This window comes from Stigmatopora nigra, chromosome 19, assembly GCF_051989575.1.
Source record: "Stigmatopora nigra isolate UIUO_SnigA chromosome 19, RoL_Snig_1.1, whole genome shotgun sequence".
NCBI lineage: Eukaryota > Metazoa > Chordata > Actinopteri > Syngnathiformes > Syngnathidae > Stigmatopora > Stigmatopora nigra.
In genome coordinates, this window is record NC_135526.1 from 10,806,064 (window position 1) to 10,832,720 (window position 26,657).

The following is a 26,657-nucleotide window of genomic DNA, read 5'->3' on the forward strand; positions in this document are numbered from 1 at the left end:
TGACGCGCACTGGATTATAAATCGCCCTGTCTAGTTTGGAGAAAATTTAAGGCTGAAGTAAGTGTGCCTTATACTCGTGAAAATACGGTATAAATTTAGAAGACGTTTTTTGCGCTATAAAAAATTCTCTTTTGAAAAATAGGTTAGATGAAAAAGGATTAGAAAACAGTTGTTGTGCTATAAAATAAATCTCTTAAAAAATGGGTTCAATGGGTGCGTTACATGCATAGCACAGCAAATGTGTATGTATATGATTATGTACTGGTATCTTGAGCTGGGAAACACCGCCATCGCATATCCAAGCATGATCACTACCTCATTAAAAAAAAATATATATATATATTATCAATTTTTGATACTTACAATATGGAAAAATACAAAACCAAGCTTAGAACACTCACTGATGTTTAAAGTACAACCGTGTACATTTATATGAAAATCAGTCCACCGTTACAGAGAACGGAGGGTACGAACAAACACACACACTCACACACACAAACCTTTATATAAATGTAGACGAAAAGACTGTAATGTATTAATATCTAAATCTAATCGATGAATACAAATAATGATCAATCCCTGTCCTACAGGTCAAATGGACGGGACCTGCATCCCCTTGGCAGGCATTGAATTAGTTGTTTGTGCCATGCTGAAGTTGCTATTTGATGGGCATTTTTCATCTTAAGATGCGTCATCTCTGTTGATTGATGGCAGGATGCATCAAATGATTGTTGGCCTTGTTTATTACACTATTTTTTAGTGATTATTGTTACACCCACATTTTTTTAATGAACATTAATTTCGTTTTTGTTGCTTTAAAGGTGAAAAGGTCCATCTCGTTTTTAAAACATCTAATCCTATTTATTTTCAGAATGTGATGTTTTATGACATGGGCTCAGGCAGCACAACAGCTACCATTGTCACCTATCAGACTGTGAGAACAAAAGAATCTGGAATCCAACCCCAGTTGCAGATTAGAGGTGTCGGGTGAGTCCGCAAAAAGTTTGCATGTGGCTGATCATTCCAGGCCTTGTGCTTTGACTTAAAAATAAAGCAGAGGATAGTACCTTTTTTGGCCCTCGGGCCTCACTATAGAGTTACTAACTGCCCATTAAGATACTGGTAATAAGTTTTCATCACCTGAACTTATCATGCAAATAGAAATATTTGCATGATATCTTAATGCGTTCAAGGACCGAGCTCGTATGTCGATTTACTCCTATCTCAAGTGAACATTTCCCATAGAAATTAACTAAATGCAAATTCCTTTGTTCCCACCCCCCAAAAAAAGCATGGTATCACAATGGAAAAACATTTTTAATGGTTGTAATTCACCATCTACTATAAGAGTAACAAATAACCATTGCTTGTCATGTTTAAAAAAATAGGTATTAATACAACAGGGAGTTCGCAGATAGGAGAGAGAGAGAGAGAGAGAGAGAGAGCGAGACTTGACGAAAGCACTCGTAACGTAACATAACCTTTAAATTTAAATTAATTGAACTTAGACTCCTATACACACACTTAAAAGTTTTAATTTTACGTTACACTAAATTTAAACCTTTTGCAATAACCAAGGCAAAGGTTAATGTATTCCATCACGGTTTTTGGGGCGAACAACCTGCTTCTCCATATGTGTTGTCAAGCTAGCTCAGTCATGAGTACACTACCCGTTTTTCGATTATTTTGTCCTTAATATCGATTGCCATCATACGCCTTTTCTTGGCATTACTCTTCATTGCACCAACTTGTTTTGGATCAAAGGTGTTTCCCTTGTGTGTATATAAATATTTCTGTGTGTGTATATGTCTTATGTGTAACTATGCCTAATAAACTCAGGCTTGTAGCCAAATCCATACAAAAAATATTGCCTGTTGTGAAAGCTAATAAAAAAAACTACCACACGTCTACCAGCAATCATCTACTCTACACAAGTCCTTTAAAGCTAACTGTCTATTTGAAGGAACTCCAACATAATTTATGTTCCATTTGTTATAACAATGTGATTTACCTATCCACCCACCTACATTCACATTTTCATGTTCTCCAGGTTTGATCGTGGGTTGGGTGGATTTGAGATGGATTTGCGTCTACGCGATTATTTGGCCAGACTTTTCAACAACCAGAATAAGTCCATGAATAATGTGAGTGAGAACCATCGTGCCATGGCCAAACTGCTAAAGGAAGCACAGAGGCTAAAGACGGTGCTTAGTGCAAATGTGGAATTCATGGCCCAGGTGAGTCCAGTGACTTGAGCTTAAATTTAATCAAATACATGATAATTACACATGCACATAAAACTTGGCGAAAATGACAATTTATCATTGTATTTGGTGATTAGCATTGACAAACAAAGAATCAAAATGAAACATGTTATCCCAAGAAAACACATTTCATCATACTATGGGACAGACTGAACCACAGTATCCCCCAATTAAAATGTATGGAAATTTTGTACCTGGAGTATTGGACTCTTAAGTCCACCTGACTATTAGACAGTTCCACCACATTTTTTATAGAAAACAGTTTTTCCATATAATCCACACTGGAATATAGTATTATATAGAGGTTTGGGCACTCCTCAAAATTTCTAATATTATAAATTTTAAATCTTTGATTGTTTGTATTTGCAACTACATTTTGATATATCAAAAACAGATGGTTACTGCTTTCGTAACAGGATAGACACCGTGCCATTAACTTTTTATTTTTTTTACAAGGAGGACAAGTATTGTTTTGTATTTGTTTTCTTTCCACGACAATGCACTGGTAATCAAATGAGTTGTAATGAAGTTTTATTCTGATGAAGAGTACAATTGCCTATTGGCGTTGTGTGCACGAGTATACTTCATAACCAAGAAAGCCCTCTTTTGCCCGCACATGCGTGTTGTGCGTTTCCTGATCGAAACTTGTCTGAATAAATCGTTCGTTGCCAATAGATATTGTTATACACAAAAGAGATGCAGCAAAAAAGACGCGCTACAATGATAAACAGCCTCATGTCATGGCCACCTGGCTTGGTCGCATCACAAAATTGTGATCGTATCTCGGGTGAATTATTCGATCGAAATTTCTGTCGTAAGATGTTGGGTCTGAAGTTACAGATCCCCGTAGGTCCTAACCGTGCACAAAGGAATAACGAGGCAAGAGACTGTGTTGCGTTTTAATACAACCGCGGTTGGGAAAGTCCGGGAGACGTGAGAAGTTGACACACGCTCGGCTCCTCCGAAAACTCTCTCCTTCCTCAGTCGCAGGTCGAGCTTTTATTGAGTTTCAGTGTTGATGTCATGAAAAAGGTACATTAGTCACAGAGGTGTTTTGATGACATAGATCAGGGGTGGCCAACCCGCGGCTCGCGAGCCGCATGCGGCTCTTTGCCCGGTTTCATGCGGCTCTTACGTCCATATCAAAGTTTGTATTTGTGTTTTATTTGCGTGTGCGCTTCGCTTGAGTTCAATACGGTATTTTTGTCCAATGCGCATGTGCTTGGGATGAAAATACCTCAAAGTTTCCTAGTAGGAGCAAGGTCATTTGAGTAAACGTTTTTAACAGAGTGGGAGAGCTCCCGCCGTGAACCAGAAGCGACAATGAACGGCGTCGCGCACACAAAAAGTATCCCAAAGATCGAGCGTCGGCTGAAAAAGCCACACCCCCTGCGAGGCAGACCAAGGCGAGAGTGCTCAGCCGGGAGCAGCCAATAGGAGAGCGAGGTGTACACCCACGTGGTGGGCGCACTAGTTAAAAGCCATTCATAATAAATGACAGCTCACAAGGAGCGAACGTTGCGCAAAAATAGGCTCTGATTTTATGACAGAAGTCCCACTAAGTAACATGCATAGAAAAAGAAAAACGCTATTGTAAATTATTATATTTTTGTTTGTGGACTTGGTTGAACTGAGAGTTTGTCTGTGTGAGACAGTGCACACAATGTTCATTGTTGATAATGACTGGCCTGTGCTGTTAGTACTGTAGGAGTCAATTTATGTCATTACTATGCTGGTGTGTGACATTTACAATAAATCTGTGTGATGTGGCTCTTTGCGGTAACACAGTAAAAAATGTGGCTCTTTGCGGTAACACGGTAAAAAATGTGGCTCTTGGTCTCTGACTGGTTGGCCACCCCTGACATAGATCATGATTATTGACAGGATATTCGTTGTCATAGGGAATTCGTATGTCGCGAAACCTTGCACATAATCTTTCAATCGGTGTCACGGTTAAATGTCATAGGGACCCTCCATCCATATCACAATCATCGATGTCACCACCATCATATGTGTCACTAGGTGTCACTGTTTTGGCTGCAAATATGTCATAGAGAGATGCAATGCAATGCATCTTAGTATGTCCTTTGAAATGTACATATTATTGTTTTACGCAACTTCACATAAGACAAGAATGTATGACGAGCGGTCGTATGACGAGATATGGCTATATGTATATGCACACGCACGAATATATATATATATATATATATATATATATATATATATATATATATATATATATATATATATATATATATATATATATATATATATATATATATATATATATATATATATATATATATATATATATATATATATATATATATATATATATATATATATATATATATATATATATATATATATATATATATATATATATATATATATATATATATATATATATATATATATATATATATATATATATATCTCTATCTCTCTTTCTATCTCTATATCTCTATCTATATATTCAACAACACGCTTAATTATTTATATATTTCTTCATGTATTTATTTTATTTATTAACTTACTTAATACCTATCTATTTGTCTAAAATGCCTTTCCTATATCTGCATTCTCACCCTCTTGCTACTGCGTCAACAAAATTTCCCAAATACGGGATGAATCAAGTTATCCAATCCAATCACCCTTGTCATCTAATTGTGTACTGAATAATGGGAATTTGTATGGTCAACCAAATAAAAGTATTAAATTAAGTTGGCTGTTTCAACACAACCACTATCCACGTTTCAAGATTCTCTCTTATATTCTTGTCCACCTCGGACAATTAAATTCAATTGGCTGTTTCACAACAACCCCTATCCATGTTTCAAGATTCTCACTAACATACATGTCCACCTCGGCTAAATGCTCCCCCTATTAATGATTACAATTCCCCTTATTAAGCGATTAATAACTACAAATACAAGGTGGCACTTATTTTCATGCACGCACATGCACACCTCTACACACACACACCGATACACACACACGCACACGGATACACACACTCGCACACCGATCCACATGCAAAAACACACCTATTCACACACACTCACACCGATACACATGCAAAAACACACCTATACACACACTCACACCTATACACACACCTATACACACACACCTATGCACATACACACAAATAGGGGACACTTAAAAGTCTAAAACGTAGTACAAAATGGATGACTTTCGGCTGTGGTAGAATGGGCTCTCGCTGCCTTCTGGCTGACAAACTCGGATATTACGTCTACCAGTATAACGGCCACGGATGGAACTATTTCAGAGGCGCAGGGCACATTTTCATATGCTTTATTCAGTTTAAGACATTCATAAATCAATTCATTATTTTTTCTCGTTTTTGTGTGTTTCCACACATCTCTTTAAAAAATGGGACAAATGGGTTTAGTTGGTAGTTGTGTGAGGACTCTGTAACGAATTAGAGAAGCTGCTTTGAAATGGCTCCAAGGGACTTGTTTAAGTCAATGATGCGATTCTTCAGATCCATGCTGAGCTCCTTTGACTTTCCCATTGTAGCATTTGTGGGCGTTTGCATCCATTGAGCCCTATTTAAATGGCCTCAGAGAAGTCTTCAGCTGTAGTCACTCGTCACTGAAGATGTGAAGAGGCCATTCTCTGAAGCTCATTTCACTGACACAACTTTCTAAGTCACCAAAATTGCTAATTTGTGTTTGAATCTTGCATTACAGAGAGGTCGATATTTCATCATTTGGAAGTGCTAATGTTGACAATATTCCAGGACTTGTTTTATGCCTTTAAAGGCCTGCTTAATATTGTGCGTCTGGTGCAAAATAGAGCTAATTTCCAAATCTTGAATTTGTTTTAGAAATGTGCACCACATTCCCTAAGTATTCTAGAACCCAAGCACCACCACAGTTTCTCAAATCCAAAAGCTGCAAACAATCTGTTTCTTAGAGGTTTTGAAGCTTGGAGAATTGTCAATTTCCGCCTTTTTAAAATTGTCTTTGACAATTGTTACATTTGTACTCTAACATTTAGCTGCAATTGCAATGCCAAGTGTGCAAGTTTTAAGCGTAAATTCTCTCAATTTATATGCCTTTAAAGCAAATTTTGCCTATTTCTATAATCAATTAATTTATCCAAACCAGCAGCTACTATTTACCTATTTGAATGAATCCCATTTCTGCATTCTTTTTTTTCATATTTTATCATTGACACCCAAATACTTCTTAATAATTAAAGCAAATCACCCCCATATTGTTAACCTCCCCATAGAGGGCAGGGCAGCTAAATCACTGGCTGAGTTCCTCCCGCAAAATCGCTGTTACCACAATTAAAACCGACAATATGGAAATTTGAGGAAAAATAACCTTTTACTAGGCCTTTCCCAAGTATTTACTTCATTGCAAGCAAACATACAATACAGTATTACCTTGACATTCGAGTGCCCCGAGGAATTACAGATACGGGTAAAATTCCAAGCAAATATTTATCTTGAGCTAAGAGACAAATTTTGAAGTACAGTGTTCCCTCGCTACTTCGCGGCTTTTTGGAAAAGAAAATACAAATATTAGATTGAGACAACATATTTTAGTTTTTTTTTGTAATAACATGAATTTCAGTCTCTCTACCCGTATTCTATATGGTGTACTGTATACAGGGGGGTAATTTTTTAAAAAATATATATATGGTTTTTTAAAATTACATTCAAATTAAGCATTTTTGAACTGGCATCCCTACTTCGCGGAAATTCACTTATCGCGGGTGGTCCCGGTCCCCATTAACCGCAATGACCAGGGAACACAGCATTCGAGACAGTCAGGTGGCCAGGCCGCTTAAAGGCTTCTTATGATTTCAGCCCACTGTTTTTCTCACTGCATCTCCCTCGTGAAAATGTCTCGACGAGCACTGGGCGGAATGTCGCATTTTTTTCCCGTTTTTGCGTTAGTCAGTGCAGAATTAAGGGAAACAATGGATCCAAAGCAAGCCGGTCAAGTCATTTTTGTTTAAATCTCATTTTAGGTAGTTTACATAATTTCATCCAGTTGTTTGCTGCACAATATTAGTATATTAAAGGAATTGGGTTATTGGGCTTTGCTTGAATCAAAAACAAACTAACCCTTATTGGGGTAGGGACGGGCCAGAAAGCATTGAGCACGTTGGGCTTTGGCCCGTTGTAGCAACAACTGGCTATAACTGCCTATAACTCGGATTCAGAATTCATAATTCTCAGTGTGTGCCTGTTTTCACAGCTCATTTTCTAAATGTTTTAGAAAAAAAGACATTTAGAGCATCTTTAAAGCGCAGTTAAGGTTTTCCACATTAATTACTTGAAAGAATTTTGTTAGAGGGTATTAAAAATTTTCAAGACTCAGGCAAAACCATAGCCGTTAAAATGGTACTCAACAAATAATGCAAGTTTAAACAGATGACACAGAGATTAGAATCTGGTAAAAGGTATATGACTACATAAAAAATGAGTAGGTAAACGAGTAGTCTTGTTGTCTTTATTGTCCCGTGAGTTGGAATACGGAATTGAAAAGGGGTCATAGGAGGAACTAAGTCTTAAAGAACTTGAGTCCAGGGAGATTTTAGCATACAAGTAAAACTGAAGAGAAATCACTATAACACGGCGCAAGCATGTAATGTACCTGGCACAAAGGCATCTTGGGCTCATTTGCATTAGCAATTAGGGAGCCCACTATATTGTAATTGAAAAAAACAAAATGATCTTATGAAAATTTTAAAACCAGGATTTTCACTGGTGCACTTTTGGTGACACCAGCACTAACAACGCCAGCTAAAAACTTGGTTTTTCATTTCCCATATCGTTATTAACTACTCTTCAATAGCAACACACCATTTGTCTCTTGTTTTAAGCCCTTTAGTAAAATGTTTTGAGCTAAACAACAAACTAGGCTACATACTGTCTGGTCAACTTTAATTTGCTCAATCCACTTGGGGCACTGCTTGGTCAATCAGAAAAAAATATTTACTTATATCGGCAGTGCTCCTCCTGTTGGAGCAATCATCTACAAGTGTATTAAAGAAAAAAATCTTGATTAAACGAAAAACCCATTTTTCTTAAAACACCACAATGAAAAAAAAAACAGATGAGGGGGCACTGTTGGAAAAGTTACATCACTTCTGGTAACAAATTTAGCTTTCCGTATATTACAACTGTTTTGAGTCTGAAGTCAGAAGGTCAATCTTTAAGCCATTTAGTGCTGAAATCATAAAGTTACGACAAGCAACAATGTTGAATTTAAAAATCATATCTCCAAGTATAATGCACATGTAATTACTAGTAACACCAAAAGATTTTGTATATTGGCAAGTTTAAAGTTAATTTTTAGCTTTTTGTTGATTTCAGAAGATTTGTACAAAATGGCAAAACTCCTTTTTATCAATTAAGAAAGGATATCCAAGCTGTCCTCAAATCAGGACAGTGGGTTACAATTGGTTAAATTTGTGGTGTAATTCAAACGGGAAGCCGATGGCCCATGGCATGAGAAATGAGGAAGACAACACAAGTATATAGCATATTTTGATGAGCCAATCAGGTGGTATGGAGACACGACCACATCAGATTTTGTCATTCACAAATGACTCTATTGCTAACAGTTTCCTAGTTCTAAACTTTTGAAATCACCAAGACATTTATTTAAAAATGGTTTGAGGAAGGCACTTCAATTTGGCATTTGGGCAAACTATTTGCTTCTGATATTAATGTTTGTTGACTTACCCATCATTGGTCATAAAATGTCTTAATTTTTCTTTCAGGTTGAAGGTTTAATAGATGAAATCGACTTCAAAGCTAAAGTCTCCAGAACTGAATTTGAAGACCTTTGTGCTGATCTATTCGAAAGAGTACCTCAACCAATCCAAGAGGCCCTTGCTGCTGCAGAAATGAATCTGGTCTCTATTCACTAACACTATGCATACTTTAGACCATAATTTCACAAAACTTAATGTAGCACTCTAGCCAATAAACTTTTTAAATGTGTTGCTTTTGAAGTTGTTAAATATTGATACATTGGTACCTCAACTTACAAAGTTAATTTCTTCCAGAAATGGTTTTGTAACTTGGATTTTTCGTAAGTAGAGATGCATTTTACATGTAATTTCTCATTAATTCCATGGTCCTCAATATACTACCAACTTAATCCTTTAAAATAGATCAAAGTACCAATTTCGTATAGAAGGTGTGAGAAACCCATGAGGATAATAAAAGTTGAGGAGGCAAACTTTTATCAACTGAAAAAAAATATGCCTGTAAAGACACAACTTAACAATATGAATATATGAATTCAACTAACTTAACTTTCCTTTGGGGCCCAACGTGAAAAATAAAGTTTGCTCCTAAGAACACTCGGTTAAAGGCAAACAAAAAGCAAAATGGAGATGCAGGTCCTTCCTAGCCAATGGGAGGCCAGCGCGGTGGTAGGTTGTAGCCCTTAGTAGGGCAATGCTATCATGCCTTAAAATAAAATAAAAATTTAGTTTTTTGGATGTTTTTTTCCCCAGATTTTGTTTCGTACGTTGAATTTCTTAGGCATCTTGCAACACAATTTTCCCATTCAGTCTTTTCATAACGTCAATATTTAGTAAGTAGAGACAATTGATAGTGGAGGTACCACTGTATTAACTAAAAGCTGTATTGTAACCTGAGCTCCTATTTCTAACAACAGGATGAAATTGAACAGGTGATATTAGTAGGTGGCTCCACCCGTGTCCCAAAGGTTCAGGAAGTGCTGCTCAAAGCTGTGGGAAAGTAAGTTTCATATTGGGACTAAAACTCATATCTATATGAAATGATGACATTTTAGTTGCATTTAGTTACCATATTTACTCGCGTGTAAGTCGTGTTTGAAAAAAAAGATGACTGAATCGAGGGTACGGCTTATATGCGCATGAAAAAAACGACATGCTCGAAGGTAACAACGACAAAACGACATGATGCTGTAACGCAAGACAATGCAGCTGATAGTCATTCACTGTATTTACTCGCATATATGCCGTTTTGTCGGAAATAAAAAAAGGATAAATGAATCGCGGGTGAGGCTTATATGCGCATAAAAACACGACATGCAAAAAACTGCAAATTGACGGCGCCACGACCCGTTGGCATCACTTCTAGATGGTGCCGTTGCGTCGGCATGTGACGTCACGATTTTGGCTTATACTTTCATTTATTTCAAATCAGAGAAAATAAACTGATAAAACGCTAAACAAAATTAATATTGACATTTATGAATGAAATTAAAGAGAAAAAACACGTCTCTTGCATAAAACTTGAAAAAAACACGTTCCCATCACTACTTGCTCGGGACACATCCATCTTACCTAGGTCAAGGGCAGCCATTTTACCTAGGGCGCTGACGTATAAACCTAGTTAAACCTGCGTTGACTGGCCAGACACGAGTAGGCTTGATTTTGAAACAAAACAGAATTCCACTTAAATTGTTATAAACATTGTTTTCATTAAAAGACAGGTTATATCCTTTTTTTCCAGGCACCTTTGTGTAGAGGTTGGGGTCCTATAGAGTATTAGTCTTTAGTAGATAGCCCTGCAAATTTTCCAGTGGAATTTTATTCAGAGTTCATCAAAGTTGAGTGGAATGTGTTGTCAAACAAGAATGTTCTACATTGTCAATGACTTTGATTTGATATAAAAGAGGCTGAAGAATCATCTGTGTGCCTTCGTCTCACTCTGACCGGGGTATCTGGGTAGATGGTGTCCACGCGCTATCAACGAACATTGCAACGCTAAGCTAACTTGCTAATATTGATTTTTTTTTTTTTTTGTCGTATTTCTTGTCCGAAAGTAACAGCTTTTGGAGTAATATGAACCATCGCAAAAATCAAGATATTTGGACATTAGAAGCAATATAGCTGGCAGAACATCCAAACTTCTGTTAAGAAAATTACAATTTCTGTAATTAAAAAGCATCAGGTTCTCATTTAGATACTTATGTCTTCTTTCAAATTCAATACTTTGGTATATTGCATTTCCTAAAACAGCTATATTAACTCCCTTACGATATTGACCTTTATATTGTGCTTTTGATTCATACCATGTCAGAAATACCAATAATGATAATTTTTCTTAAGATTTTCCCTTCAAAGTAACACATTTGTACTCTCTATTAAAACCATGAATATTGAAGTCCAAATTGGAAATCAGGGGGCGGCTTATACGCACGAGTGGCTTATATGCGAGTAAATATAGTATTTCAAAATAGAGAAAAGATAAACAGATCTGCCACCATCTCACCTGGGGCGCTGCCGATAAACATGCTCTGACTCACGAGTACTCTGTGTTCGTAGCTTTTACCATGTCAGCACATCCCAATAGTTTTTAACGCTGAACGAAGATCTTGCGGTTGATTATTAAAATATCAGCCTTGATACCTGCGTAAAGTATATCCCACGCTATTAGTATTGCACCCAGAGACTTTGTGAACACTATGCCGCTATGGACACAGTTCCTGGTTGTGCTTATGTGACTTCCATTCTGAAGGGAAATTATTGTACATTTGTTGTTATAAAATAAAATAAAAATCCGCTTTTCCTTTTATGTCTTGTTTGAAAGTGACAATTATTGCAGTAATAGGAACCATCGAAAAAAATCGAGATATTTTGACATGAGGCAATTTAGCCACCACAGCGTCTTAAATTTCTGGGAAGAAAATTGTAATTTCTGTCATTAGGAAGCATCAGGTATTCATCAAGATAGACTTATTTATTTTCTTCAAATTTAATAATTTGATATTTTGCATTTACAAAGACAAGCATATTCACTTACAACGTGCCATGATTTTTATCAAGATTTTCTCTTCTATCTAAAACATTTGTACTCCGTATTAAACCATGAATATGGATCTCAAAATTGTTCAAGGTGTGGCTTATATGCTAAAAATTGTACAATTCAACAATTTTAAGGCAATTTTAAGGGTGCGGCTTATACGTGCACTGGGCTTATATGGGAGTAAATACAGTAGGTTCTAACATCTTACATTTTTCATTACCCTCAGAGAGGAGTTGGGAAAAAACATTAATGCGGATGAAGCAGCCTCCATGGGTGCTGTGTATCAGGCTGCTGTCCTCAGTAAAGCTTTTAAGGTGACACCATTCCTTGTCCGAGATGCAACAGTCTTTCCCATCCAGGTTCGTTGACTTTAGTAACCTTTTTTAATATTATAAATTTGCACATTATCACTTTATTCTTCATAGTATTACAGTTATTTCATTGTTTTTCCAGAGTATATTCTATTGGTTTTTCATAAGAATTAGATGGATACAAGTACTTTATTTGCACATCTATAGGACGCATTTCAAAGTCAAAAACGTTCTCTTAAATGGACACAATCATTTCCGCACAATCAGTCATTTGCCTTGTTTCTTGAAAATTCTGATGTCTCTGTATGACCGTGACTGCTTGACTGTCAGGGTCGATTTCTTAATGACACTATTTATATGTAGAGAAATTGAATTAAATGCTTTTATTATCATTATTCAAGTATGATGAGATTTAAAGTTTTTATCACTGCAAAGTGCACAAATAACAGACGAATAATTAATAAATAAGTAGTCCAAGAGAGGTCAGTGGAATGAAGTGTGCTTATTCCGTCTGAAGTCCAGGATGAGTTCAATGTTTTTTTTGGAGATGTTCCGCGCCAACTTCACCACTCGCTGAGTCTATGGACGCAACAACAAACGACCTGACCTTCATGACGACAGGATGCCAGTGTGAAAAGCTGAGAGGGCAGTTCAAGAAAAGTAAAAATATATTGCATCTTATCGTGGTGGTGGGGTTTGTTTCTCCCAGTGATCCTTGGAGATTGGTACCACTCTTAAGGGGGGTTGGACACTCTGGAGTTGCCTACGGTGCGAGGCGACGACCAAGTGGGCATACTTGTTGCCCCTGGCTCTGTGCCTATTAGTTGGGGTGTAACCCGGTGGACGAAAGGGTAGCATCCCTCCGTTTTCGGGTGGGGGGGACGGGACCTAAATGTTTTTTGTGCGTATGCACCAAACCGCAGTTCAGAGTACCCAGCCTTTTTGCAGTCCCAGGAGGGGATGCTGGAGAGTGCTCCGTTGGGGGACTCCCTTGTTCTGCTGGCGCCTCACTGCTCAAGTGCGCAATGACAGTGAGACCTGCAGGAGAGAGAGTGAGAAGAAAGACCCACCTGATCGGAACCCGAGTGGTGTTCCATTTTTGGATTTCTGCACTTATCGTGGATTGAAAATATTGAACAATAATGAATAATGTTCAAGCATAAGGGTGTTCATATCTGCACTTGGCACCAGGACATCCTCGGCCGTAGTTCGATGATGGACTTTGGGGTCGTGTCATCGGACCTGCGGCTGCATGTCTTGGACACTCGGGTAAAGACGGGCGGAGCTGTCATCTGATCACCACCTAGTGGTGAGTTGGTTCCGATGGTGGGGACAAATGCCCGTGCAGCCCAGGAGACCCAAACATTTTGTGAGGGTCTGCTGGAATGCCTGGCAGAGTCCCCTGTCAAAAGGAGTTTCAATTCCCACCTCCGACAGAATTTCTTCTATGTCCGGGAAGAGCCAGGGGACATTGAGTCTTTGGGGACTATGTTCTGTGCTTCTATTTCTAAATCGGCAGACCAGAGCGGTGGCCACATGGTGATCGGTGCCTGTCGTTACGGCAATCCCAGACCATGCTGGTGGACACCGGCGGTGAGGGCAGCCATCAGGCTGTAAAAGGAGTCCTATCGGGTCCGTGTGGCCCACGGGTGTGGGAGGAGTTCAGTGAAATTTTGGTCCACCATCTAGCGTCTCAGAACGGGGAAGCAGTGCACCATTGATGCATTTGAAGACATAAGTTCAGTTCAAGAAAGTACTGTAAAAAAAAAACTTGGAAAAGGTGTCCACTTAATGGTTGGAATGAAAACCTGCACCCACTTTGGCTCTTTTTGGAATAGTTTGCCCACACCATGTCTAGCACGACTGGTGAACCATAAAATGGAACGCTACGTCCACCAACAGAGGCGGCTTCTTGGACTTGGCCATGAGCCAGCTTCTTAGCAGCGGGCACTGGGAGCAACTGGCCTCGTCCTGGGCCACAGCCTGGAGGTGCCACGTGGGGTAATGGGACCGCGATGGCATCCACTTTCCTCGTCATTTCATGTTTTTCCTTTTGAATCTAATTAATTAATTTTCTTTCTCTCAAATACATGCAATAATATTAAAATTGCTATTACATTCTAAAAAATGGTTTTGGCTCTCAGGTGGCCAATGTGCATTTTATCTTTTAAATTTTTTTTGTATTAAGTGATTTATTTTTTTGGTTTAACTTTATAGCACCTTTGATTACATTTTCGTAGGTGGATTTCACTCGCCAGTTTGAGGAAGGTGCCAAAACCTTGAAGCATAGCAAACGTATCCTCTTTCAGAGAATGGCACCCTACCCCCAGCGAAAGGTTATCACATTCAACCGCTACAACGATGATTTTGATTTCAACATCAACTATGGAGACCTCACTTTTCTGTCACAAGAAGACCTCAGGTATCTTCAAGCATTATACTGGTGCTAACACTTGCCCATGAAGCCAGAATCATTGGCGTTGTGGTAAAAGTAAATTCAATACATTGTCAACTGTTAAAGCTCTATTTTAAAAAAATGCTTGCTTTTTTAAAATTTAACACTAACTGCATTGATTTGTGAGCTTCTTACCTAAAAGCAGTAATCAGTAAGATGTTTTGCAAGGACAAAGAAGAAGGAAGAATAAATAGAAAAACAATAAAACTAGGACTGCAAGCAGTACTGAACAAGCTCAAGCACCATCTCCACAAGTCAGACACTCACCATGTCCAGACCCGACGCAACTCGGAGTCTCGCAAAATCGCTCGTTTCCATGGGAAGGCTTAAGGGAGAAATTGAAGGGTGTGCCACTGAGCTCTGTGCCCACACCCGCTTACGAAACAGCAATGTGCCATTTGGGTCACTGGGAACATGCCCGACAGAATGTGTCCGTACGTGCGTCCTCACAACCTAAAACAACTGGTACTACTTATTTACGAACATTGGGCCACCATGGTAACAGACACCGACCCGTAGACATATGGTTCAAAATAAAGTATCACAAAGGTCACCTAGACTTAAACTGAGTGGAAAAAAAAACTGTCAGAAAAAAGACTATCTAGCGGCTATCTTACCTAGAGCAGGGTGCCGCCATTTTACCTAGGGTGCTGCCATCTTATCTAGTTAAACGTGCCCCGACTGGCCAGACGCAATTAGTCTTGATTTTGAAATAAAGCAAAATTACACTTGATAACAATTATTAATGATTTGAGTGTAGCACGTTGACAAAACCACGGTGAACGTTAAACCAACTTGTAGCTTGCCGTAAAAAAACAACTATGCCTACTTTCATTTTTAAGGGCGGGCCGTCGGGCCATTTTTTTTGGGAGATTTTCTCGAAACTGTGACCATATCAATATTTTCACCCAGATCTATTAATCTGTCACTTGTGGACATTTTAGTATGTTAAGGCCTCCAAAATTAGCAAATTCCATTGCTCTTAATAAAAATAACTAGGACTGCAAGGAGTACTGAACGCCGTGCGAGTCTGACACCTGGCTACCTGGTGCGGCTCGCAGCATCACAAAATCGCTTGTTCACGCGGAATCCCTTGGACGAAAAATCAAAGGGGGTGCCACTGATCTCAGAGGCCACGCCCATCTGCCAAACACGCGTGCAAAGTTTTGTGGCCATACATGCTACCTAACAGGCAGAAAAACGACTTTCTGTTCATGGCAAACACTAGGTCAAGATGGCAACTAACGCGGACCTGAGAGGACAAGGTTCACAATAAAGTATAACTAAGCTCTTCGAATGGCACTGTAAGCCACCTGCCCATAAGGCAGGAAACCCATCTATCTTACCTACCTGAGGTGGCAATCCACCTGCCCTAATTTTATGTTACAGCATCACCATACAAAATGACGCTACAAGTTCTTTATTAAGCATCAACAAACAAACAACTGTCAGTATTTGATTATGAGACAGTATCAGTAATATAGATGAGTACCGGTACAAAGACGATGAGCAGAGGAAATTCCAAATGGAACATGATTGATGCGCAGCGGCCTACGTAAAAAAAAAAAATAATAACGAATTCGTTACCATAATGGCAGCAGCACTAAAACAACATAGACAAATTTCACACAAACTGAGGAAAAACTTCACAAGGGCAACTATCTATCACAAAATGGCTTATGGCAGAAAACAAAACAGACGAAGCAATTGATATAGTACTCATTTATTTTCCTTCACATAATCAAAACTTTACCTGCCCTTTCAGGAATACAGACGCCCCCCTTCTTATGATCAAGTTAGGTTCCGAGCGCTGTTTCATAAGTTGAAACTGTTCAAATTGAAGTTGATTCAGCGCTATATTTTGGTAATATTATTAATGTTTAAGGCCTATATAAGTATATTGAAGGTTTATATTAGTGCATTTGTATGTTTAATGCTTGTATGAGTAACCAACATTGGTTTGTACTGTAAAAAACATTTAATAAAATAGAGAGAATACATACAGGACTGTGTATACATACATACATTAGAGAGAGAGATGGAGAGAGATTTACGAGAAACTGGCCGAAAGAATTTATCTAATGACGATTGCAGTTTTCTTCTTTTTTTTCATCATAAATGCGGTAGCACTGTATGGTATCATTGAATTGATTTGCAACCTTTGTGCAACGCTCAATATTTGGGTCCTGCTGCTCGATCTTTCTGTATATAAATGGTACTGACGGTCGAACGATTCAAGTTGTATTCCCGCGCAACGCTAACCACTTTCTTCACGCATCAAGCTTCTTTATTATAGATGAAAGTTCGTAAGTAGGGCAGCGTCTGTACACAATTAAACTCCCACGGGAAATATAAAACTCCAAGGAACAATAGCATCTTCAGGAATTTCCTCCTGGTGTAACCCTATTTTAACTTCGTATTCCAAGTGTAATAAGAATTACTGTTAAAATTGCTCTCCTTACTATGTACAGCTTATGCTGTATTTCAAGAATGGATAGGATATTTTCTATGCAACAAAATAACCAACTCTGTTTAACTTCATTATATCCACGGGTCTAAAAATGGAAAAAAAAAAATAGTTATACAGTATACAGTCAGTTCTGTAAGTATTTGAACACTTTGCTATATTGCAGGTTCTCCCACTTAGAAATCATGGAGGAAACTGAAATTTTCATCATTGTTGCATCTCCACCCTACGAAATGATGTAAAAAAAAAAATCCAGAAATTACAATGTATGATTTAAAAAAAATTGTGATATAGCGGCAAAGTATTTGAACACCGGTTTACCAGTTTGAATATTGACCGTTAAGGACCTGTTAGTCTGCCTTTAAAAGTCTCTCTCCCCTCCATGTATTATTGGGAATCAATTGCACCTGTTTGTCGTCATTACTTGCATAAAGACACCTGTCCACCCCATACAATCTTTGAGTCTCAAACTTGTAACATGGACAAGACCAAAGAGCTGTCCAAAGACACCAGAGACAAAATTGTTCAATTCCACAAGGCTGGAAAAAGGCTACAGCAGAGGTATGGCGAAGCTGTACCGAGCACTGTGTCAGTCCAACAAAAATCATTGCAAAGAAGGGCTCGTTCATCACCAGATTGTCGGCGAATCACACTGTTTCGTGAGAAATTTAAACTCGGGAACCGGTCGGACCGGCTCATTCAACAGTCATATCTGTTCACAAGCATTGTAGTTTAATACATATTATTACATTTACATTTTTGAACAATACAGATTTACTCCACCACATCTAGATAGAGCGCTTGTGTAGTGTTAAATGCCTTGAGACAGTGATTTATTTCAGAGCAATTTTCTCATTTGTGGTTCATTGTTTCGAAAAGTCTTGGTTTCACCATCCCTAGGTTACGGAAAAATTCCAAGCAGCTTGGTGAAAACGGTCCTCTGTTGGAGCAGCCATTAGAAAATGGAAGAAATTAAATAAGACGGTCACCTTGTGGGTCTCAATGATTAATGGAAAGGTGAGGAATCAGCTCAAAATGACACGAGAGGACTTGGTCAATGACCTGAAAAGATCTGGGACCACTATTTCCAAGGTGCATTGATAATACACTATGACATGAGGGTTTCAACGTATGCATGCCACAAAAGTTTCCCCTGCGTAAACCAGCACGTCAACGTCCGTCTTAAATTTGCCAATGGCCATTTTGATGATACAAAGGAGTCATGGGAGAAGGTTCAAACAAGCCCAAAATGGACCATTTTGGTCATAATTCCACTAACAATGTTTGTTTGGAGGAAGAATGATGATTACCATTTCAAAAACACTATCCCTCCCATGAAGCATGAGAGTGGAAGCATCATACTTTAGTTTTTTTTTCTACACATGGGACATGATGACTATGTTTTAAGGAGAGGATGGGCCATGTATTATGAGATTTTGTGGAACAACCTATTTTCCCTCAGTCAGAGTATTGAAGATGGGTCGTGGCTGGGTCTACCAACTAGAGAATGAAGAGAAGCACACAGCCAGAATAACCAAGCAGTGGCTCCTTAAGAAGCACATCAAAGTTTTGGTGTGCCTTAGCCAGTCTCCAGACTTAAACCTATAGAAAATATTTGGTGGGAGCTCAAACTCTGTTTCTTAGCTACAGCGCAGACCGTGACTGTTTTTGAGAATATCTGTGTAGAGGAGTGGGGCAAAATCCCATCTGTAGTGTGTACAAACCTGGTGAAAAACTACAGGGATAGTTTGACCCCTGTAAACAAAAGCTAGTTTACCAAAGAATAACATCAGTTTTCTCCAGTGTTCAAATACTTTGCAGCTGTATCACACAAATAGAAGAAAGTTAAGTGTATTTAACGTTGCATTGTACCAATGTATTTAAGGAGATTGTAACTCGTCACATCTCACCTTCCATCTCTTTCCTGATGAACTCACCATCAGAAGGTGACCAATCCATAAGCGACAGTATCGCGTATTCTCCCATGCAAGAGAAAAATGCTTCCTGTCAAAAATGCCTTTTGTGACATTTTTCCTTTTTGCCAAATTTGAATAAACTGATCTATCTGCAAGAACAGCTCTGAACACAAGAGCTGCCAACATCCGTCGACCCCTTCCCATTTCAGGAGTACCCTTGTCCCATTTCCGGAGTATTTCCGGAGTGAATACGATTCATGCAAAATTGATATAAAATGCGAAAAAAAAATGTGGGACAATTTCAATCAAACTGGTATTATCATGTTTTTACATTAATTGAAAGTGTTTTTGTAAACTATTGAAAAAGTACAGCATAAGGAAAAGTATAAAAAGTGAATAAAGGATAATTTCTTGCTCATTTATGGGCAAATTCAAATTTCAACAACAAACGTTTTTCAGGTGGTCCCTTATGCGGGTTTGCATGTTGTGCAATGTGCAAATGTCCATCCTTTTGGAGACGGCGTCAACATGGGATATTTCGTCGAAAAAGAAGCAATAAAGTGCTGGGAGTGTCTGGACTTCTTAAAAGTTTCATCCATTTTGCGCTTATCCCAAGGAGACACATTAATAAGCTCTGCGTACTCCTACTTGAACTTCCTTTAGAACAACTCCAAAAATAATAGGATTTGTTTCAAACAAAAGATTGTTGGTTTAGTCAGATTTTATTATCACTTGTTAAAAAAAACCTGTGCCATCTATTCCGAATCGATTACCACACTGAAGTCTTACAAGATAAATCATTCGTCAGAATTTGTAGCTCAGATGATTCACAATGCACTCGAGTTACTGAATTTTTCCGGTTTACGGTGCAGTTGAATCAAGATGGTGTGAATTTCGAGTTATTTAAATTGGAAATTTGGTACTTTTCTTAAATAGTTACTTCGGAATAACATTTAAGTGAATTTTTGGGGGATTTCCGGAGTTTAGGGAGGTTGTCCGGAGTCCCGGAGTTTGCATTGCATTTCCGGAAAAACTCCTAAAATTCCGGAGTTGTTGGCAGCCCTGGAACACCCAAATTGTATTCGACCAGGAGACAGTTGCTTCCTGGTCATATTTGCAGCTCTACCTATTTTTATTCATTAGCTTAGTCCTCAGAGGATCGCGAACTGGTATTAGATTGGCACTGTACTATTGTTAAATGAACCTGAATGATGAATGAATGAATGAATCAGACAGGAGTGTCTTGCGCACAATGCTTCATTTTAGGAATCTATACACAATTTTTTTCTTGTATTACAAAGTTACTGTTTCTTTAATTATCAGCACCAAGGTTAGAAAGATGAACAGTCTGGAGTTTCCGTTTAAATTAATCCAAAGTATTGATGCTAACTACACTTGGTTATTCATATTGTAATATGTTTTTTTCAATATTTTGAGAGTTACACTTTTCCTTCATCTTCATCTTATTGCAGTGTGTTTGGCTCTCTGAACCTGACAACAGTCAAGCTGTCTGGAGTGGGGCGAAGCTTTCAGAAACACACCAATGCAGATTCTAAGGGTATCAAGGCCCATTTTAACATGGACGAAAGTGGAATTCTTCTACTAGATCGGGTTCGTAGCATTTTTATCAATTAAACTTTCTTACAAGCAGGCCTAGCATGATCAGAGGGGAAGCGTTGTCTTTCACTCAATGTAAAATTGAAAGGATTTAATACATCCTGTTTAAAGCAAAGCAATAATGTACTTTTTTTCCTCCACAGGTAGAGTCTGTTTTTGAAACAGTTGTGGTGGAGAAGGAGGAAGACTCCGCATTAACTAGTATGTGTTTTTAATTAATACATCATCAAAGTCTCAGAATATATATTTCAACCAAATTAATACACAACCAGAGATGCTTCTAAATCCTGAATTTATTTATTGTATTTATCACAACACAGATTTTCTGGTTAAGGGTATTTTTGACCATTCTTCTGCGTTATACTCTTATGCTTTATATCACACCACAGATTTTTGATCATATTCATGTCTTAAGACTGAGTTATTCCACAATGTTGTATTTAGTACTACTTAGTAGAATTTGAGCAATGTTGAGGGTCGTTATTTTGCTATAGTATCCAACCCCGGCGCAACTTCAACTTTGTTACTAATTGTTGAAGTTGTTTGTAACGTTGTTCTGCTGATAATGAGTGGAATACATGACCTTTAAATTTAATAAGATTACTACTACCTGCACTGGCCCCACGGCATGATGAAACCTCCACCATTTTTTTCAGTGAGTAGTAAGTGTTTGTCTTGGAATGCTGTTCTTCCTTTGCCATGCATACCACCCATTGTCCATATAACTAAATTTTAGTATCATCAGTCCACAGCACCTTATTCCAGCACGAAGCTGGATTGCCCAAATGTGCTTTAGCATACCTCAAGTGACTATTTTTGGCATGTGCGCATAAAAGCCTTGTGCCACATTACTCTCCCATACAGCATCTTGTGCAAAGTGCCCTGAATAGTGAATGATGAACAGTGACACCATCTGCAGCAAGGTCATGTTGTAGGTCTTTGGAGCTGGTCTCTGGGTTGAATTTGACTGTTCTTATATTCATCCGTCTGCCACTACGGGCCTTAACTATAACTATGCCTGTGGTCTTCCATTTCATTAGTTTTTCACAGTTTCATTGCTGAAATCTGAACTAGCTTTTTCTATCCTTCCCATAAACCAGTGCTTCTCGACAATTTTCTGTTGCGCCACCCAAAAGAATTTAACTTTTCGCGCCCCCCCAAATATAGTACAGACACTCCCCTACTTACAAACAACGGTACATACGAACATGTCTGCAAATTGCGTTTATGTCAAAAAAGGTTCCTAAGTTCGATTTTGTGTTGCGCGCCTTTTTCCGAGTAGTGTTTCTCTCCGTCGCTAAACCGACACCTGGCCCTGTGAGAGCTCACCCAGCATCCACCTTCCTCTGCCCAGTTCGTTGCAGTGCGTAAGTTGCGTAAGTGCGTGACGTATCTCCAGTGCAAGAACCTTTTTCATTTTTATCATTAAATATCTCGTGCATTCATTATTCAATATGGTTGGTGAAAAGTGAAAGGCTTCTAGTGAGGGAGATGCAAGGAAAGAGGCAAGTATTTAACTTGAAACGAAATAATAATAAAGAAGCTTGATGCGCGTGAGAAAGTGGTGAGCGTTGCACGGGAATACAATTTGAATCGTTCGACCGTCAGTACCATTCATAAACAGAAAGATCGAGCAGCAGGACCCAAATATTGAGCGTTGCACAAAGGTTGCAAATCAATTGAATGATGCCATACAGTGCTACCGCATCATATATGATGGAAAAAAAGGGTTGGTTACTTATACAAGCCTTAAACATACAAATGCACTTAAACAAACCTTCAATATACTTATATAGAACTTAAACATAAATTATAATACAAAATATCGCACTGAATAAACTTACAAACAAATTCAACATGTGAACAAGCGCTTGGAACATAACTCGTTCGTAAGTAGGGGAGTCTCTGTAGTTTTATATCAAATTCTGAGTAACTCCCTAAGCAAACTGAGAGTAAACACGCCACTGCTATCCACCAAGTGGTGCTCGGACGTTTGGCCGCCGGTCAAATGGTGACACAGTTTACTGTTGAAACCAGCTCTCAAAATTATTTTCATGAGAGTTTAATATCTAAATATCTACTGTTGATTCATGAGAGACTTTAATATCTCATTACTGTTTAATATCTAAGTACTGTTGAAGACAGTAGATTTTTAGATTTCACCAGTACTTGTATATCAACCAGTACTTCAATATTAAAAAGTACTTAGATATTAAGCTCTCTCTCTTAGATATTAAACTCTCTCTCTCATGAATGTAATTTTGAGAGCTGGTTTCAACTGTAAACTTTCTCTCACCATTTGACCGGCGGCCAAAAGGGACCGAAAGACCGACGACCTTAAGACCGACGACCGGAAGACCGACGACCGAAAGACCGACGACCGAAAGACCGACGACAGAAAGACCGACGACCGAAAGACCGGCGATCAAAAGACAAGTAAACTTTCAACAGTAAACTCGGACATAATTTGAACCTCTTCTACCAAAGTCTGGGCGACCAAACGTCCACGCAACCAAACGTCCGCGCGACCAAACGTCCGGGCGACCAAACGTCCGGGCGACCAAACGTCCGGGCGACCAAACGTCCGGGCGACCAAACGTCCGGGCGACCAAACGTCCGGGCGACCAAACGTCCGGGCGACCAAACGTCCGGGCGACCAAACGTCCGGGCGACCAAACGTCCGGGCGACCAAACGTCCGGGCGACCAAACGTCCGGGCGACCAAACGTCAGGGCGACCAAATGTCAGACCCATTTTTGCCCAGGATAACAAGTTTGAGAATTTTTTCCTCTTCGCTTCTTCTAAGTGTTGGCCTGGAACTACCATTCAACTCGCAACAACGCCCCTGCTCTCTTGGATGGTCGGATGGTGTATATGCAGTTTAAACTTATCATTTTTTAATGTAAAGTTTTTACTATTATTTTTGACAAGCATTATTTCACGATAATTATCGATAGCGTTTTATGGCCTGCGTCTTTTGTTGAAGAAATTATCACACTTTCTGAAAATCCACTTTTAAAATATCACAGTTTGTGTCTGCTCTATATGATATTTACCTGAAATTGCGGACCAAACAACCAGAGTTTTATAAAGGAAAATGTTGAAAATGATCAGGGATCTCCAACTATTTCATGACTGTATATAGTCACTCACCCTCTTGGATTTTACTGTGTGCAATATTGTTTAAGAGGTATTTGAACTAGAGCCTCTTTAAAATATTAAACACAACCATGAAACTATGGATTCTTGCAGTTTGTTATTAGTCTTGACAAAAATTATTTCACAATAATTATCATTATCCTTTTAGAGCCCAACTCTAAACGGTAATATTTCAAAACTTAAACTAAGTTTAATGGACTAACGAAAGATGTGCAATATGCATTCAAACCGAAAAAGATGCAAAAAAAATGCCCCCCAGTGCCTTTAGTCTCTCTAGGCAGAGTTAGTTTTTTTCCACTCCTTTACCCCAATTACATGGCAAAATAAGCACCTCTGCGATATTGCCTTAGTAGAATAAGTTATAATGCACCTCTTCATGTCTTTCAGAACTAGGTAACACAATTTCCACTTTGTTTGGAGGTGGATCTCCTGAACGTTCCATAAATGTGACTGAGTCAATCCAGGTAAATGTCCCTAAATAGGAACTGCGGAATGAAAGAACGAATTAAGTGTTTAAAATTCTTCACCATGCTGCCACAATGCACAGAATGCTAAATTCTGAATATCAATTTTAGACACAGTTTACAACCTTATATAGTTTCTGGGGTCCACATTAAATGTTTGTTATATTATGTGTTACAGTATTAAGTGTTACAAAAAATACTGTAGAATAAATAAATAAAATTGTCCTTTTTGGCAACCAAGTCATTATGAAATTTTTGTGGGTATATAGGGCCTTCAACGAATCAATCCAACCCTCAAAAACTATTTTAGGGCTATAAAACCTCGACTGCAGCCACAGCTGCGACATAAAAAATAATCAATGTACAAAAATGGGGTGAGATCCACTTCCTAGCAGCATTTATTGATTAAATACAAATACTGGAGCTTTTCAGACATTAAAACCGTACCAGGGGGGGTGATTTCCCCGGGAAAAGACTGATGGATGTTGTCGGATCTATTCCATACATATTCAATAACTTCGGATCAGAGGAAGCACACAGAGTCGGTCGTGATGAGAATTTACCAGACTTCAGCTGAAGGAGGGGGTCAGAGTAGCCAGCGCTGGGAGATGTGTCCATCCCCCAGCCTGACCAGTTTGAATCCCTGGCTACCCCCAACAGTTAAGCTAGTTTTATTAACAAAGGGTCATGTGACCTAGGTACAGACCTTCAGGCGGGAAGAGGGGAACAAAGAAATGGGCGTGTCTTGGTATATGACACGCCCCTAACTCATAGGTGTCATGATGGAAATTTCCACTAGGTTCTACAAAATTCTATCTTAGTGTCTATACTGAATAAAAGTATAAAGAATACATTTTATACTCCACTGACGTCAATGGTGAAACGGCAAAAATTGCACTGAAATGGGGTAAAATCCACTTCCTAGCAGCATTTACTGATGAAATACAAACACTGGGGCTTTTCAGGTATCAGAACCGGGCCCACAATTGAAATATTATTTAGGAATATAGCCATATTTTACTCACCAACATTCCTTTTTAACTCTACACAATATCCATTCTCCTTTCTTTTTTCCTTCTTTTCCATCGCCATCGAAGCTAATGATCAAGGTCGAGCCTGCCCTGTCATATTTCTGACACCACCCGTCTTGAAAATGGCTTTAAATCAACACGCCAATATGTTTGCTTGTGCAGCTCGCTCCAAATACAGCTTGGTAGCTCTCATACTTAGAGCACTGAAAGTGGCGGACACACCCGTTTCCCGGCTGTAACAGGCTTGCTAGCTTTGCTAGGAGTTGACCGCCCTTTCTTAATGATGTCCATTTTTTCTGGAAAAGTCAGTCTGGAAAAAAGCTTGACGAGTGACGTTGGGCAGTGTCAGGGTTTTTATTTAATTTTATTAACATTTGCCTGCGAAGAAGTAGAAGCATGGCTTTGCTATTAAAGTATATTTTGCTTGCCCTTGTTTATGCGCACAATATTATTATCATACTTGGTTGCAATTAAGTATATACTTTGCTCCTGAAAGCCTTGTTTAGTCTAAACCAGTGGTTTTCAAAGTGGGCGGTACCGCCCCCCGGGGGGTGGTGTGAACTTTCAGGGGGGCGCTGACGAATAAACAGGCGAATGGGGGGCGTTGAAATAGTGAAGGGGGCGATGGAGCAATTACAGTAAAATGTGACGTTGGTGTTTGTAGAAAGACCGGAAAAATTGATTGTCTGTAATAAAAAGTCGACAAAAAAAACAAGCTTTATTGAAACAAGAAACGTTGTCTGCTTGAGCGCTCACGAGCAGCGCGCATATACCGTATATCACTAATTGTCGCGAGTTTATCGTCGATGCAGGCGACTGGGGAAACCACCACCATCCAGTCAGCCGCAGAGGAGCACACAATAGCGCGCCGGCAACGCTTAACCACAGACGTATGCGCACAGCGACCGGCTTAATGCATCAGCTATCAATTTTTATGATTCGAGGTGAAGAATAAATGATAACCATTTTTGTTTATTAAAATTGTTTTTTTTAGTCTTCAAACTGTTTGTGATTGAAGAATCAACCAATTCTTGTGACATTTAGCAATATAGTCGTTCTAGCGTTCGTTGGAAAGGGGTAAAGAGGGGGGCGTTGGCATTTTGGCCCGGCGGTGAAGGGGGCGGTGGCCAAAAAAGTTTGAAAATCACTGGTCTAAACAAAGAGGACCCAGG

General features: G+C 38.9%; 1 protein-coding gene across 4 annotated transcripts in view; it reads left to right on the top strand.

Annotated features, from left to right (window-relative positions):
* Nucleotides 1-26,657, top strand: part of hyou1 (hypoxia up-regulated 1) — a 68,729-nt gene that overhangs the window by 17,086 nt on the left and 24,986 nt on the right. For all 4 annotated transcript variants that reach the window (XM_077740814.1, XM_077740810.1, XM_077740813.1 and 1 more), the window contains 9 exons: nt 872-987; nt 2,051-2,237; nt 9,039-9,173; nt 9,947-10,029; nt 12,293-12,425; nt 14,618-14,799; nt 20,688-20,826; nt 20,976-21,033; nt 24,378-24,454. In XM_077740814.1, coding sequence (XP_077596940.1) covers nt 872-987; nt 2,051-2,237; nt 9,039-9,173; nt 9,947-10,029; nt 12,293-12,425; nt 14,618-14,799; nt 20,688-20,826; nt 20,976-21,033; nt 24,378-24,454 — 1,110 coding nt within the window. The remainder of the gene's footprint in view (nt 1-871; nt 988-2,050; nt 2,238-9,038; nt 9,174-9,946; nt 10,030-12,292; nt 12,426-14,617; nt 14,800-20,687; nt 20,827-20,975; nt 21,034-24,377; nt 24,455-26,657) is intronic.